Here is a 17,371-nt window from a genome sequence, read left to right as displayed (position 1 = left end):
TAAAATAATTGATTGTGCATGCATGCGGATTGATGATGCATTTAGTGCATTTATGATAATACTGACAAGTTTTTTTCGAAGTCTGTATTTTTTCTGAACGATTTCAATCAAATTATCTTCAAACAAAATACTTCTATACGGAAGTGAATTTTTTAATTCGTGGCATGCAACGCTCGTTCGTAGCTCTACAACCGACGGAAAAGAGTTTTAACGTGGAATTTTTTAGGTATTCGATCGACCTATTTCCATAGAAAATGAACGAACCTTTCATTAACAAAAGAGGAAAATGCAACGATAAAATTGTAAACGCGTAGTATCCTATTAATTTTCACTTTAAAATTTATGTAAATTCCCCCTGCACGGTTGATCATTTTCATTTTCTGCATGAAATACACCGTTCGAAGCAGTTAGAAGATTACTTACTCGAATTGGGTATCTATCTGATCGTTTCACGAGCCCGCGTTTTTCTTTTTAACTGAATTAACGGAAAATGTTAATACAGAAATTTTCTCGTATGATTTATTCCAATTAATAAAGCAATCTATCTATGCATCTTTGGTAAAGAAACTGTTAATTTATTTTTGCAAAGTCAAATCAAGTGTCAGTTTTAACATATTTAATTGTAAGTCGTGTTTTAAGATATCTGTTTTCGACATGTTTACGGTGATTTTTATAATATGATTTGTATGCCAAAATATTAGTTTTCGAACGTCGAATTTTCACATTATATCCTCGAACGCATTAATTTCGGGAAATTACGTATCCTCACGATGTTTTCATCATTGCATAATGATATGTGTCGTTAATTCAGCATTAAATGTCAACAAAAATGCCGCGTACCGACTTTTACTGAACGAAAAGACGATCAAGTCAGAAGGAAACAAACACTTAAACGCGTTACTTTCCAGGCCGGGTTTCTCCTACCTTGGCGCGGTAACCAAGATCAGGTCATCCAACAATCTATTTCTACCGTAATTGATCGTAATCGTATCCGGCGAATGGCCTCACGCATCGGGACAACGCGAAAAAATAAAAGAACTAATAACCATAATAAAAGTTCACGGGGATACGCATTCGTGCGCCGAGGAGCCGCGTAACTCGACGTCCAGCGAAACTTTCGCCGTTATTAAAAAATTGCTGGCCAAGCGTAATTGCAGTGACCAATGTCCGGCGTTCGGTGGAAGAAATCACGGCAACGGCGCTGGAGGTCTGCCATTACTATAAACGACGAGCGTACGGGGGACAGTGTCGCTTATTCGCCGAAGGTGGTGAACATAAATGCGGATAAATACTATGCAAATCTTATGGCGTGCAGCGTAACGCAAATACCTTACAGGCAGAATGTAGGTGTGTCGCGATCTCTGCCCGTGGAAACCGATAACGCGATAAGGTGTCATTAGAAACGATAACGTGGAAGCTGCCCGACCGCGGGACGTTCGTGGATCGAGGCGATTTTACCCCGTTCGCGATCTACGATCGTTCGTCGCCTAACTAACCATGGAAAAGTTACGAGATTATCGAAAAACGAACGCAAAATATTTATTGGAGAAACGAAAGTGGATTATACTAGAATTCGAAAACAATTTTGTATCGCTTAATTTTCTCGAATAATTTTATTTTATTCCTTGCAACGCTGTAATTGAGTCTGGGTTAGGTCTGGGTCACAAATAAAAATACATTAATCGACTCTAATGTAAAATTTCTTCAGTGACTTATTGAAATTTGATAGCCTAGTTTCCATATAACACATTATTATTTTATATTTCATATTTTTACTTATCCAAACATGTACTTCGTTATTTCTCCTTTATACTTCAGGTGATTTTTTTGTATACAGGGTGTTAGGCCACACCGAGGAAAAATTTTAATGGGAGATTCTAGAGGCGAAAATGAGACGAAAATCAAGAATACTAATTTGTTGATACAGGCTTCGTTAAAAAGTTATCAACGTTTAAAGTTCCGTCCATACTGAATTTTTTTCTCAAAAGTGTGTAGTATTTCAGGGGTATGTGTATTAACCAAAATCGATTGTAATTAACCCCCTTAATCAAGTATAATTTTTTCCATAACGATTTGAAATTTTTTAATTTAGTCGAATTTGTCCACCTACTCGAATTTTTTTCTCGAAAGTGCATAGGAATTGGGAGATGTGTCTATTCACCAAAAATGATTGTAATTGACGCCTGTGACTAAACATAATTTTTTAGAACGATTTGAAACTTTTTTTTCGCCGAAAAATTTAGGCATCTACCTTGTCGATTTTTCTTAAAAACTCGTTTTTCATTTTTAATAAATTTGTTTGATGTTGTACGGAAATGTTGTCTAATACTTTTTTGTAGTTATCAATGAACTCTACTTCCCTCCAAAATTTCATTGAAATATATTTACTATTGTAGGAGTTGTGGCCGTTTGAAAATTGGATCAGTTTTATGGGGTTTTTCTCACTTTACGGTGTCAAGGAACTAATTCTTCAATATTGTTACAATTTCTACATATTCTCCACTAAAATACGTGTTGTTTGCCTGTTGAAACATTAAAATCGTCCAATTCGTTCAGAAGTTATGACATTTTAAATATTCGCATGAAAGGGTATAGCCGAATAAGGGGGTCAAATGTGCCCCCAAACCGAATGGAACGAGCCCGGGGTCATTCGATAGCAAAAAAAAAATAACCCATGTGTGCAAATTTTTAACTTGAAATCTCGACCGTGGGGGTAGTAATGGGGTGAAAACGAAAATCATGTTTTTGAATTATTTCTCTTGACCTATTGAGTAAAAAAATGTAAAAAAATTCAGAGACATTTCGGGTACCGGGGCACATACTTTGGGAGATTTTCAGATTTTTTGATTGAAGAACCAGGTAGTGAAAAATAAAAAACAGCAAAAAATGCCGAAAAATGCCGATTACGTATTGAAGGAGGCCCGGAACTACTTTTATACTTTTACAGTAAACAGGTATTACTATTACTATTACTCTCAATTTTTTTCAGATTTTTCATTTTGGTGCGCCGCAGTGAAAAAAAATAAAAACCGAGTTTTTCCTCGTTTTCTGCGTATTAGAGTAACTTACACGTTGAATTTTTATGCATCCTTCAATATATAAGTGTTTTGTAGACTGTTTAATGTTTCTACACTAAGCAGAATTACATAACAATTGAAACAAATAAAATAAAGCCAACCGTTAAGCGCAATATATCCTAGAAAATCAACGATATTTTCAACGGCGTCGATGGGGCACTTGGTAGAGTGTCCGACTGCTGAACCGCTGCAAGTTTTTTTACCATAGGTTCGAGTCTCTCTTCTGGACTTAGGATTTTTTTTCCTTCATTATTTTTTTTTTCAAATTCTAACTATATAACAATGCTTTATATTTATTTATAAATGTTCTGAAAGCATTTTACAAATATTTTAACCTGAAATATGTATAAATATAGTTTTGGAGTGTTTTTTTCGTTTTTATTTTTTTGTCAACCACGATTATTGTTTAACATCTCTTACACTGAAATTAATGTGAAATGTTAGTTTTCAAATCTCTTACCTTTGACTACTGTGAATGGATCGGAGCAGAAGATTGTATATTGGCTTACTATTACTTCTTCTCGCCCTTCGATCAAGCAGATCTTTCCTTCTTTTTCTCTTTCTTTGATAAATATGAATGTTTGCTACGGCTTCAGTATCTAACGTAGACATGTAAGGGCCATTCCACGCCAAATCTATTAACCCACTCTCTGCCAATGATACTTTTTTCTAATAAACCCATTTTTAAGTACCAGTTTGATCGTTTCATGTTTATTTTTGAATGAAGTATCATTGCTCGATGGAAACCACGGGGAAAAAATTCTATTTACGGGAACATACCAATTATCACAAGCCATATCTTACTTAGCAGAAGTTATGGATGAAGATAATAATATAATTGTTCGTTGCCTTAAGCAGACAAAAAATATTATTAAATGTGAAGTGAGATCGCGTCACATCAATAGTAAAACATATAGATGTTACATTAACTACGTACCAAATTCAATTGGTTACTCCGGGATTAAACGCTATTGTTGCGAATGTGCGAATGGTAACCGTACTGTCGGTTGCTGTTCACATGTCGCAGCAATAATTTATTATTTATCGCATGCTCGGTACCTTTCACCAATTGTACGTCCTGCAGAAATTCTGAGTAACTTATTTAATATCGAACATGTAAATCCCGTAATTAACGTCGACAGCGACCAAGATTGAGCCATGCTTTTTTTTATTTCCAACACTTATGTCCGCCATTTACTCTCATCCGATCCATGTAATCACTTCTAACCCATCCTTCGCCTCTCCTGATGGAAAAAGCTCAACACCTTCCCGTGGTTTCCATCGAGCAATGATACTTCATTCAAAAATAAACATGAAACGATCAAACTGGTACTTAAAAATGGGTTTATTAGAAAAAAGTATCATTGGCAGAGAGTGGGTTAATAGATTTGGCGTGGAATGGCCCTTACATGTCTACGTTAGATACTGAAGCCGTAGCAAACATTCATATTTATCAAAGAAAGAGAAAAAGAAGGAAAGATCTGCTTGATCGAAGGGCGAGAAGAAGTAATAGTAAGCCAATATACAATCTTCTGCTCCGATCCATTCACAGTAGTCAAAGGTAAGAGATTTGAAAACTAACATTTCACATTAATTTCAGTGTAAGAGATGTTAAACAATAATCGTGGTTGACAAAAAAAATAAAAACGAAAAAAACACTCCAAAACTATATTTATACATATTTCAGGTTAAAATATTTGTAAAATGCTTTCAGAACATTTATAAATAAATATAAAGCATTGTTATATAGTTAGAATTTGAAAAAAAAAATAATGAAGGAAAAAAAATCCTAAGTCCAGAAGAGAGACTCGAACCTATGGTAAAAAAACTTGCAGCGGTTCAGCAGTCGGACACTCTACCAAGTGCGCCATCGACGCCGTTGAAAATATCGTTGATTTTCTAGGATATATTGCGCTTAACGGTTGGCTTTATTTTATTTGTTTCAATTGTTATGTAATTCTGCTTAGTGTAGAAACATTAAACAGTCTACAAAACACTTATATATTGAAGGATGCATAAAAATTCAACGTGTAAGTTACTCTAATACGCAGAAAACGAGGAAAAACTCGGTTTTTATTTTTTTTCACTGCGGCGCACCAAAATGAAAAATCTGAAAAAAATTGAGAGTAATAGTAATAGTAATACCTGTTTACTGTAAAAGTATAAAAGTAGTTTCGGGCCTCCTTCAATACGTAATCGGCATTTTTCGGCATTTTTTGCTGTTTTTTATTTTTCACTACCTGGTTCTTCAATCAAAAAATCTGAAAATCTCCCAAAGTATGTGCCCCGGTACCCGAAATGTCTCTGAATTTTTTTACATTTTTTTACTCAATAGGTCAAGAGAAATAATTCAAAAACATGATTTTCGTTTTCACCCCATTACTACCCCCACGGTCGAGATTTCAAGTTAAAAATTTGCACACATGGGTTATTTTTTTTTTGCTATCGAATGACCCCGGGCTCGTTCCATTCGGTTTGGGGGCACATTTGACCCCCTTATTCGGCTATACCCTTTCAGGGAAGCATTTTGGCCTCACATTAGATTTTTGGTAAAGAATTTTTTTCTCGGAAAAGGTTAGGATTTCGAGGGTATGTCTATGCACTAAAAATGCTTATAATTGACTCCTGTAACTAAGTATAATTTTTTTAGTGTGATATGAAATTTTTTAATTTCATCTAAAAATTTCAGTACTTACTCGAATTTTTTACTCGGGAATGGGTAGGAATTCAGGGGTATGTGTATTCACAAAAAATGCTGATAATTGACTCCTGTAACTAAGTATAATTTTTTTAGTGTGATTTGAAATTTTTTAATTTCGTCTAAAAATTTCAGTACCTACTCGAATTTTTTTCTCAAAAGTGGGTAGGATTTAAGGGGTATGTGTATTCACCAAAAATTATTGTAATTGGGCTCCGTAAACAAACATAATTTTTTCAGAATGATTTGAAATTTTTTAACCACTTTTTAACGAAGCCTCTACCAACAAATTGATATTCTTCATTTTCGGCTTATTTTGGTCTCTGGAATCTCCCATTAAAATTTTTTCCAGGTGCAGCCGAACACACTGTATATTGTAAAATTTTATACATGGTATTCTATAATCGTTGTGCAAAGATTTGATTTTTTTTATTTTTACACTTTGGCGACTAGAAAGTATTTCATAGGAAGTCGAAATACTATAGATAATCTTCGAAGCACAGTTTAGTTTTTGTCGATATTTCTAAAGAAAACTGTCTCAAAATGGTTACCAGATATGTTTGAAACAATAAAGATAAAAATAGAGTGAATTTTGCTAGATTAAAATAAATTTGCTGGCAGAGAAATGATAATAAAAAGTATTCCATTTTATCAAATCGTCAACGTATAAATAATAAAGGTGGAGTATCCGTGGCTGGTTAAATTCTGGTTTCACAACGCAAGTGAGAAACTCATCAGACTCTTCCTAATGTACTCAGGACTCTGTCGCCTTCAGGCTTTTTCTACCGGTCTCTTAAATTGAGATATAATTTTACGAGGAGATCTAATGGTACGATTAAAGACGCGACAAAAAATATCAGCCGAATTCGTTCCATTTAGAAGGCTACATAGAGCAGATTATCTATCCCCGTTTTTGCAGATAAATATAGCCTTGATTCCACCATGGAAGACCTAGACAATTATTTTACGATTTTAATATGCATAGAATAAAGTGTGTCTCTCTTGAAATTAGTACGTCCGTAGGGGTTAGGCAATTTGAAAATTGGAATCTCGGAAAGATACAAGCTTCCGGCGGGTACGTCGTAAGAAGAACGAAATTATAGTATTCAAATGTTATTACGAGGAGTCCATAAGTCGCGGGTATGGTTACTTTCCATCGTCATTAAACGGACTCGGAATTCTTTTTATCGAATAATAATTATCGCTTGTATTCGACTATTAATTTGCAGCCATTTTAGGCGTCCCGCTTTGTACTTGTTCCACGCTTCATTTGTAATACAAATTCTCGTTTACTTGTTGCTCAACACCGCGGGGAAAGTTTAGATGAGGATCACCGCGTAAAATGCTGATTAAATCGTAGTCTATGCGAACTATTGACCGTATGGAATATCGGTCACAAACCGCAAGATCATCAAAGCAAATTGCCAAAGAGTGATTAAGCATATTCCAGCTTGGAAATATAGTGAATTGCACGTATAAATTGACGTTTCGTTCTCGACGCAACAATGGCAAATACGTGCACCGCGATCGATGGAATTTACGATATCGGAAATACATCGAGATAGAATAATTAAATTCAATCTTGATATCGAATATCCGTGACTTTAAAGCAAATAATATTTCTGGAGAAAGGATTCATATAATAATAAACCGCTTAAAATAGGGGAACAACCATTACTGTGTCGCGATTTTTTGTTTCACGTTTCAAATCATTATTTTGCACCATTGTTAAAAATTAAATAAACAAGGAAATGGTAACATTGGTCAACGAACATAATAATTACTAAAGTATTCAAAAATATACGTTTATTGCTTTTCAGTGTTATATTACACGAACAAAGGTAAGTGAGTAATTTCTATTTTCCTGAATATTTAGATCCTTACCTAGATTCTGATATTAATATATGTATAAGAGTTCGATTCTATATTTGAATAATCTTCAGAAACGAAGATATTGATGCGTCTATAAACGCGTTATTCCTTTTCGACGCGTGCAATTTCTAAATCCGCGACGCCTTCAGTTCGAGCCTCGAAATTTTTCGCACGATGAAAACCGTCTGCAATCTGGTCCGCGTAATCTTCCGATGGAACGATTACGCGGTATCACTCAGGTAAGATGGTATCAGCGGTGATTTATCTGAATAACAGCGGAAAGGCTTTGTATCGACACTATGCCCGCGCGAGCCATTAGGTCTCTGCTCTCGTGATACGATCTCGAACATCTCTATAAGCCGCGGAAGGGCCAACAAGTACTTTTTTACCCATTCATACCACTTTCTACGCGCGAATGTCACGTGTCGGTTCCACTCGTGCGATTTAAATTTGAGTGTCATTCCGAGTTGGGTTAATAACAACTTGTACCGCGCCTCTGCACCGTAACTACATATTTATTGTCGATTCAACGTGCCATATTTTATTCGATCGTTCCATTCATACAACTCTGCTGCAATGAAATCGTATAAAGATTATTGCTGTAATTATGTCGGAACCGTTCGTGACACCGAAAAGTAACACAGATCGTCCATCATCGATCGGTGCTTTAATTGACCAGCTGATCGACCAAATAAATTTGGAGCAAGATGGTCCAATTTGATTACGTTTCATTATGGAGATTGTCTTTACATAGTTTAACTTAATTCTGTTCGAGTTTTACTGAAATCTATAATCGAAGTCTACCAGTAAATGAAGAAGAAGTATTAAGAAATCGTTATGGAGAAAAAATTTCTTGTTTCTAGAAAACATCTTTATCAGTTTCATAAATTATTTATTACTGGTACAATAACATGGAAACCAGAACCTAAATGTACGATGAAACCTGATAGGGACAAACATAATCTTTTAAGAGGAGATTCGTGTAGAAGTTGTCTTCATTGGACTGGTGTAATTTTAAATTTGGGGGAAATCTGTCTTACTTTTTCGGCCATATTAATATGGTGAAATTACTCGATTCGATTCAGCAGTCATTATTTATTGGAAGTTTGAAATGAGAATGTCCATTTGCTTAGTTACAAGGTGCAAAATTAAATTCGAATTTCTGTATCAAATACTGTCTTTCTTCGATCAGTCCCTTAAATCGAGGTTTAACTTCCAAATGGATGTTACCAGTGATCCTCGTATCAGTTAATTAATCACTGACATAGCACAATTTCACACCATACATGTCGAGGAGATTACTCGTCGAATATTTTCTTAAGCTTATTCCTGGTGGCAATTAGTTATGTCACCCCGATCAGCGCACGAGTTCGCGGGAAAAGTGAATTAGAAATCACGAGATGTAGGGAACAGCGATACTCGGGTCGTGGGTTTTTCGAGGAGAGAAAAATTGGATACAGAAGAGGCTCGTAACGGCAGTTAACGACGTCGGCCCAAAATTGAACGGAAAGGTCCGTTATAGAAGGGAACTCTCGCTTGGTCAAACATGTGACCGCCTAATCTGTCCGATACTGAGCGCGTAACGAGGCAAAATTCACCGGTGCCCCCCGAATAGTGTTTCCAAATCGTCGTTTCGAAACACCTTGCGTAGGCAAGGTTGCACGAAGGGACTTCCGTACGCCCTGTTCCCGTATGAAATATTTGTCGTCGTTTAATGACGCGCGTCGTTACGCGCGTGGAAAGAGTACCGTTCGCCGCGGCGACGCTACGGGAAGACATTAAGGCGATCCTCAATTTGCAGTAATATTCGTTATTCGGCCATTATATGGGGCTGACTTTCACGTGTTCGGGTCGTGACCGGAAGACGCGTGGTTCGAATTTCTCTCTAGTAGTTAAATTTCTGTGTACGAATTTATCGCGCAGTTAAGTATCCGATTTAAGCGGATACGTAGTCTCCTTCTCGTTATCGCGATCGCTCTTTTACGTTTATTGAAAATTGATTGCCGCATCGTTTTTCGAGAATTCGCATCCGCCGGTCACGCGTAAAGGAACGCCTGGCATTTAGCAGCTTTATCGACGATGTTTAATATTGTTTCGTGGGCAAAAAGTAAGAATGCACGCGCGATCCCAGCAACCATTTTCTGAAATATCTTTCACCCTTTGACCAATTTATTTTGTTCCAAGCGAACGGTATGGAATATTTGTTTATGATACAATGAAATAGAAAATCAACAGAAATATTTGGAATCGACAATTTTTAGAAATACGTGCAGTAGAAAGTTATAAGAAAATATTAAAACATGGGATGATAAAACTCTGTCAAACTTTGTATACATAACGTGAAATAAGTGTCCAAAAGTTACGAGAAAAATAGGAATCGTACAATAGTGAATTAAAAATACATTAAACAGCGATTAAACTCGCGCGATAATTTGAATACCGTCGAGTATTGACTGGGAAAGAACGACTGCCCACACGTCCGCGAAACAAATTTACATTCGTCGACGAAGAAACCTCGAGTGTTCGGTAAACCGTGAATTTCAGATCGAAATGTCTGTTATTCTACCGAGGCATGTTCTTTCGAAAAACATCCATCGCGAGTCTATCGTACCGTTTGGTAACGCACGGATCATTTTTTGATCGATCGACACGGCGAGAGTAATTTAAGAAGTCGGGAATCATGTAAATTACGGACGGGGGGAAAAAAGGCTACGATCATTTAATAGCGAGTCCCATCGACGCGATCTGACACTACACACGCATGAAATTTCGACTCGTGAACAACCTGCAAGCGGTCGGTTCATTTCATAAGACGCATAGCCGAACTTTCCAGCTGAGATCGCTATTGATAACGCGAGAGAAATCGTCCCTCTTACCACATACGACAAGTAGACAATTAATAACCAATAAGTCAGCTCGTGTCGAAATCGACAGATCGTAGATTAAGAACAAATAACTAGAAAAGAAATTGCGGACGATCGAACGCTACCAGGAAATAAACGGAAGAGAACTTTGGATCCCGATCGATTGGATCTGATTTTTTGCCGTTCGGTTTCGTATTTGTATTTAATTGTTTCTGAGAGAAATCGTGATTTGAGAAAATTGTTCGGATTTTTACGTGTCGTAGCTGAAAATTTTTAATTCTAATTTAGTGTTCGATCGTTTCTTTTTGGGTAGCGTTAGAACACTGTTAAATGTTTGGCTAACAAGATGCGTGTGGTTTCGATATTTAGATATTAATTTGTATATTTTCTGAAGATGAACAAGATAATAGAAAGGGTTAATCAGCTTGTAAAAGACTAAATGCTTATGGAAGTTTATTGTTATTTTCTTTTATTTATCCTTGATGCTTGAGAAACTATTCTAGTGAAACTTTTTTATAAACCACTTTAGCGTTGAATTATATTTCCATACATCATCGAGAAGTAAAAACTCAAACATAATCAGTGGATGAGTAATGTTTGTAAGAAATATAGTTCAAGGATTTTTCTCGTGCGCTTCGAGAAATGAAATTTTATCACTGAATACCGATGTAAAAATAACGCATACCTGTAAAATGTGCTATCCGCGTATAGATGAATGATTAAGCGCAGTTGTAAACATCCCACATTCGACAAATTTTTCTATCAATGACGAGGGGGGTATACTTAGTGGAAATTTATGGTGTTTTAGTATAAAAAACATCGCGAATTTGTTTCTTTGGATTCGAAAATGGGGATAGAAGAATTAGCTGATTGATCTTAATTAGATGACAGTGTTATTTCTCTATCTAGAATAAGGCATTATCCACTTCATTTTTAATAGTTTTAAATCGTAGACAACTGACAGGAGGCTTCTCTTATTAAACAATAGTTTATATCAGGAAATTTCCAACGATAAAATTCGCAAAGAATGCTTAAGAATTCACTAAAACACAATTCTAATATTTTTCTCAAATGATATCAAAGTAATGTTTAATTAATATGTATGGACAATATTTTTAAGTGAACCTGCAGGACTATTAGATGTTTCCATAACAGAATAAACTTTACTTAGATTGTCTTGGATTTTATAATGTAATCCTTGTCTGGCTACACTCGATACACCAATTAATTAAATTACATTGGATAAAGTAATCTTGCGCTACCCTAACTGTCAAACTGTCAATGTGTAAGGGATCAACTTCTATCTTCGTGATTCTCATGGAGTTGTAATACCACACAATCTATCATAATAAAAATTTCTGCGATTTGTTTCGCTGGAACATCGAGAATCGATGCAGCTTAATCAATGCACACGGTCGATTTTCATGCAATTGGAAACGTTTCTCGAGGAACGGAGACACCGGTTATAATCGAAACACACCTCGACCTCGATGACCGTGGTCATGTCAACGTGGGGCGCGTAACAGAGCGCCAGCTTGTCCGGTGTCGGCGCTTCCGTGCGCGGCGGAAACATCCCTAGGATCTCCAGTTTGCCGGTTCCGTAGCTAAATCCGTCCCAGTCACCGTCCACCACTTCGAAACACTATATTTACCCGCACATCACACACGCACGGTCAGGGTGTCAATCGTGTAGCACCACTTATCGAATATTCCCGGACCGTTTCTCACGGATCAACGCACTTGTACACTTTGATCGATCACTTCGGGGTCTCCTTGAACCGCGGGAACACGCGATCGAGGAGGCTCGATCCTAGCAAACTATAAAGGATTCGACAGGAATCGAGATGCTCGAAATCCCTTCATTACCCGAGGATCCTTCAAACTCGGAGATCGAACGGATCGGAGGACGAGGAAGAGGGACTGTAAAAACTCATTTTCTCCGAGAATAAATAAATCGAGGGTTAAACGGGTGGATTTACCAAGCGTCGGGAGTGTCGGAGGAAGGACGTCCCGACGATTCGTTGCCCGTCGCGCGCGCGACGAGCGAGCGTACACGCGTGGATTCGAACATAGTCGTGGATCGTTCGCGCATCAGTCCGCGGCGAGAGGGTCGCATGGACGCGTCAGCGTCGCCGGCTCGAAGAAGACGGTTCTCTCCTCTCGAGCGACGGTACGAAAACGGGTCGATCGGCGTGATGGGATCGATGGCGGTTCGCAGGAGATCGAGGCGAGCCGGTGCGCCAAGAGGAGAACAGCTGATCGGCTGATTGAGCGGTGTGTTGCGGCCGACCGACTGAACCACGGGGACGACGGCGAGGCGTACGAAAGTATAGCTAACTGCCGTGTGCCAGCACGACGAGGACGAAATGGGAGGTGGTACGGTGTGTGCTCTTACCGAGAGCTACTACTACTACTACCACCACCGGCGGCCACCACCATCGGGGACTGGGACCAGGCGTCGTCGTCCTCCGCCGGCAGCTGCACCACCACCACCACCACCACCACCTTAAGAATTCTACCCTACCAGTCAGCCCGGGAGTGGAGGATAGGAGAACGGAGAGCTCTCGTTTGTGCACGCGTACAGACGACCGAAATTTCGCCCGAGGATACGCGCCACCACGTGCCACTGCTCCTAGAGCTGCCCCACCAGCCGATCGAGCGGCCGCGATTCACGAGGGGACGTCCCACGACCGAACGAATAGGAGAGATACCCCACGGGGTCACACGACGCTCGCCGACGCTTCCCGATCGCCGCTGCAAATCTGCATCCGCGGACCTCCGCGCGACGCCGACGGGCGTCGGGGTGCCAGTTACTCACCTATCTCTGTCTAAGCACCTGACCGTTGCCGGACGTTCCCGCGAGATGCTCGTTAGGCTTCAGGTTCGGTTTAGTGGTTCTTACGCCTTTTCATTATCGTTCATCTTTCTTTCGTTGTATAGTACGATTCTACATATACATACGTGAACGAGGGACAGCAGACTGGGCAGGTTCATACAATAGAAGTCCATCATCATCTTTAATTCTTTAGTTAGTAGGTTTGAAACTCTTGTTTGGACCTCATTTTTCGATTTAACACATTGACAGACTAAAACTGTGCAATGGTTTTTATGCTTTTGGATAATCGTAAACCTTTCCTTAGTTGTACAATACAACTTCAGAGGGTACAAGCAGATTATATAATCAGCTCAGATTCGTATAGTAGACGTCCACCACTACTTTTAATTGTTCAGTTAGCAGTTTGGAAACTCTTCTTTGGACTTTATTTTTCACTTAATTGTAAAGTTCTCTTACGGGGGATCGATTTAACACGTCAACTGCCAAACCAGTTTCACGAGGCCGAAACTTTGATTGTAGACAATTGTAAACTACACAACTTAAAATTTACCTTTGTGTCTTCGTAACCTCACCATAGATTCCTACTCAAATATACTATCTTTAACATTTCTACTTCAAAATTGTTTCAGTTCCATAGTGAAAAGTTCTGTCACTCATATGTAGATAATGTGTCGATCAAAGTACTAATAATAACTTGATAACTAATAACCAAGAACATTTTCTTAATCCATTAATCCCTTAACGCTCCTATTTTTCGAATTAATGATCAGTTCTCTTTACTGGATTTGTTTCTAATCTATATTAAAATACGGTTATTGTTAATTACAACGTATAATTTGAAGGGAAACAAATATTGTCATCCCTTAAACCGTTAGATCAAACAAATATCGTTTTTCAAAGCAGACAGACTCGAGCATGAACGTTAAAGGGTTAATTGCCAATGTTCTTATAAAAAATTTTACAGATTGTAGCTGTTCTCCAATAAACTTAATCAATATGTATTTTCAAAACAGCAATGATATATATCCATTACATCCAGACAATGTAACAAATTGCAACATAGAAAAACTGATTAAATATATTTCTGACCCCTACATGGGGCTAGTTAAGACGAATCTTCAAACATATGGGTAACGTTACAATATTCTATCTTAAACATTCGTTACGAGTAATAAACAATTAACCATATCAAGCTCATTGTACTCTCGTAACCACACCGATGTACCATACCGTTAATTTTATTCCGTTCCATAAAACCCCTCTGTAATCGCGTTTAATAGAACAACTTGAATCCTAATGGTAATCTTATCGGCTGTCCTACTATTAAACACCCGCTGCAACCGTAATATACCAATAATATTTATGGCCCCTGCACGGTATAAGATTAGATCGTGACACTCGATAACACCTGGCCGTCGTTGTCGGAATCGGGGTTGGGATTTCGCGGCGGGAGGCACCTACGGTACGTATTAATTAAACCCAACCAGAAATGAGTCGTCCCCTCCCCCCTCGACAGTTTCCAGCCGCTTTTCCGTCAACGTTCATTCATGCCGCGAGACCGCTATTAATCTGCAAGGTGAAAACGGCCGGCAAACCAACGTTATAGGTCGTCGACTTGCGCGGGGCGTAATTTATGCCGGTGTAAATTCTGCCGCGTAATTACGCCTTGGAACGCCATTCACGGTTGCAACGAGGCGTCGCGCGTCGGTGTGAAAAGACGCGCGACACCGGAACACACCGCGCCGGGACGAGACACTCGAAGACAAGGGCTTAATCACATCTTCGATTCTGTAAATCTTAATTAACTCTCCGCAAGTATTCACCCGTTCCTCGATCGATTCGAAATGAACCTCCACAAATCGTCTGATAATCTCGTTAATATTTTCGTTCCTTATACGGAGAGTGAAAATTCATAAAGCAATGCATAATACAGTCCACTCGTATTCTTACACATGAAGATTCGTTATAAATGAAAAGAATCTTTGTTATGTGATTCTTTCCATTTTTACCAAGTGTCTATTACAACTGTGCTACTTCTATTCATCGAGAGTTTTGTTTTCTTTTTTTTTTATATCAACAAGTGGAGAAGTACATTGATAATGTAATGTACAATAATTCCAAACAATATCTTCTATTATTTACTAATTTTTTTGCAATTATAAAACCATACTGCCTGGTGTTCTTCAAGCAGTCATCCATCCTAGTACTTGATCGCATCCAACGCACTTAACTTCGATGATCAGACGAGAATCAATCTTTCCAACGTGCCATAACCATTCAAATAATGTATGAAAAAGTTAGAAGAAGAAGTTATTTAATTTCCAAGAAACAAGTTTCTTTTCATTTATATTGAATCACCATCATAATACACGATTGCAAGTGGGAGTAACTACATGACTAAACATTTGGAACGTTTGCATAAAAAGTAACTGTTTCAGAGCTATTTAGCGTTTTTATTCTGTAAGTAAATCTTAACTTTACGGAGATTACGTATCCTATGAATTGCATAGAGAGTTTCTTGTAGAAGAAGCTGAAAACGATAGCCGTTCGTTCGGATGCTAGCTTTTACGCCTTTTCTCATTGAGTTTCAGGCGCGTTCGAAATTGACACGTCCAACTCTTACCATATGAATCACTCCGCGGCATTCATAGTCGTACGGAAAACTGTTATTTAAGGCTTTCTTGCTTCTTTCGATGTGTTTTATGAACCCTCGCGGTTTCTAGCTACAGTTTCACACTTTGTACGTTTTCTTACGATTCCAGGCGTTTTATGGTCTCTTATACGCCGTGAATCACGTTACTAAATTATCTCTTTTTCGATCGAGGACGATGAAAATTTAACGATGATCGCTTCTTCGCGACTGCAACGATCGATACATTCGTTTTAGGAAATATTTAAATTCTAACTTAAAATTGACGAGTAAATTTTTAATTTCCAAAGTCTCACCAGCCGTTTGGTAATTAATTATATTTGATAATTATTTTTAGGTCGGATATCGAAAAGCGTACGTAGAATTTCGATCAATAAACCATTCTTCGCTGAAACGCTCGCTGTGTTGCAATGCCACGGCGAAATTCCTCGCGTGCAATTTCATAAAACTTGAATATAATTATCGTTAAGACGTTTCGCCGTTTTGCCTCCAATTACATTTTGAACGCGACGGGTAGGTTGCAATTAAGAAGAGTAATAAATTGCGCGTAAACACAGTCTTCTTACGCACGGTCGCTCTTCATTATTCATAAAAGAAAATACTCGTGGCCGCGTAAACGTACGAAATTATTCGCGGTTTCCGTCGAAACGGCCCTCGGCAAAAATTCGTAAAAACGAGCAACGCGAACGGTTCGTCCTTACGTGGATTATCGTTCGTAAATTGAAATTAAATTCTACTTTCGGAGATCCGCAGTCGCGTTTCGCGGACTCGTTGATTAATGACGTCGAACGAAAGGTGTCATAATCGCTGGCCGCGATTCTTCCTCGTACCGAATCCGAAGGATAGAGATTCGGTGCCATTTCGGCGCTCGATCAACGACCGGATCGCCGGACGATCAGCTTTCGAACACGACTGATTAATCGTGCCTTTCGTTTCTACGCGGATCAAAAGCCGCGCGAATAAAAATAAAAAAAGGACGAAATAAAGAAAGAATAATCCGTAGCCTCCTGGCGCGAGAAGCCCGCGGGGCTACCGATCGTCGTGTTCGTCGTACGATGCAATAAGAATTTACTGGGGCACCGGGAACTAGTTCGTCTACTGTCTCTATCAGCCATTTTTCAGTTTTGTCGTCGTCCGTCAGAACCGCGGTCTGCGGTCGAGAAATCGGTAAACCGAACGGAATCGTAAAGCGTAGCAATTATTCGATAGCGTTAAACGATCGGCGAACCCGTTCGCGGTTGTCCTACAATGTATATGGGGACCTCTTATCGAATGGTAATTTCAATATTGGTATTTTAAAAAAAAAAATTTGCATGGTTGACGTTGAAATATTTGAGTCTAGAAAAGTGTCTATATCTGTTTTGAATATGTGGA

The 17,371-nt window shown here is 38.5% G+C and overlaps 1 protein-coding gene across 2 annotated transcripts in view; it reads right to left on the bottom strand.

The window, feature by feature from the left end:
• The window catches only part of LOC122401377 (transcription factor AP-2-epsilon), a 140,215-nt gene that overhangs the window by 69,030 nt on the left and 53,814 nt on the right, over positions 1-17,371 (bottom strand). Inside the window, exon 1 of one of the 2 annotated variants that reach the window (XM_043403463.1) lies at positions 11,992-12,966. The exons of the other annotated variant lie outside the window; for it this stretch is intronic. Within the exon in view, the coding sequence (XP_043259398.1) occupies positions 11,992-12,084 (93 nt within the window). The 5' untranslated portion in view covers positions 12,085-12,966. Of the gene's footprint in view, positions 1-11,991; positions 12,967-17,371 lie in introns of those variants that run through there. 2 annotated transcript variants of the gene reach the window in all.

This window comes from Colletes gigas, unplaced genomic scaffold (assembly GCF_013123115.1).
Source record: "Colletes gigas isolate AHSC1104 unplaced genomic scaffold, ASM1312311v1 Colletes_gigas_Sc00024, whole genome shotgun sequence".
Classification (NCBI taxonomy): domain Eukaryota; kingdom Metazoa; phylum Arthropoda; class Insecta; order Hymenoptera; family Colletidae; genus Colletes; species Colletes gigas.
This window is presented reverse-complemented; position numbering and strand designations above follow the sequence as displayed.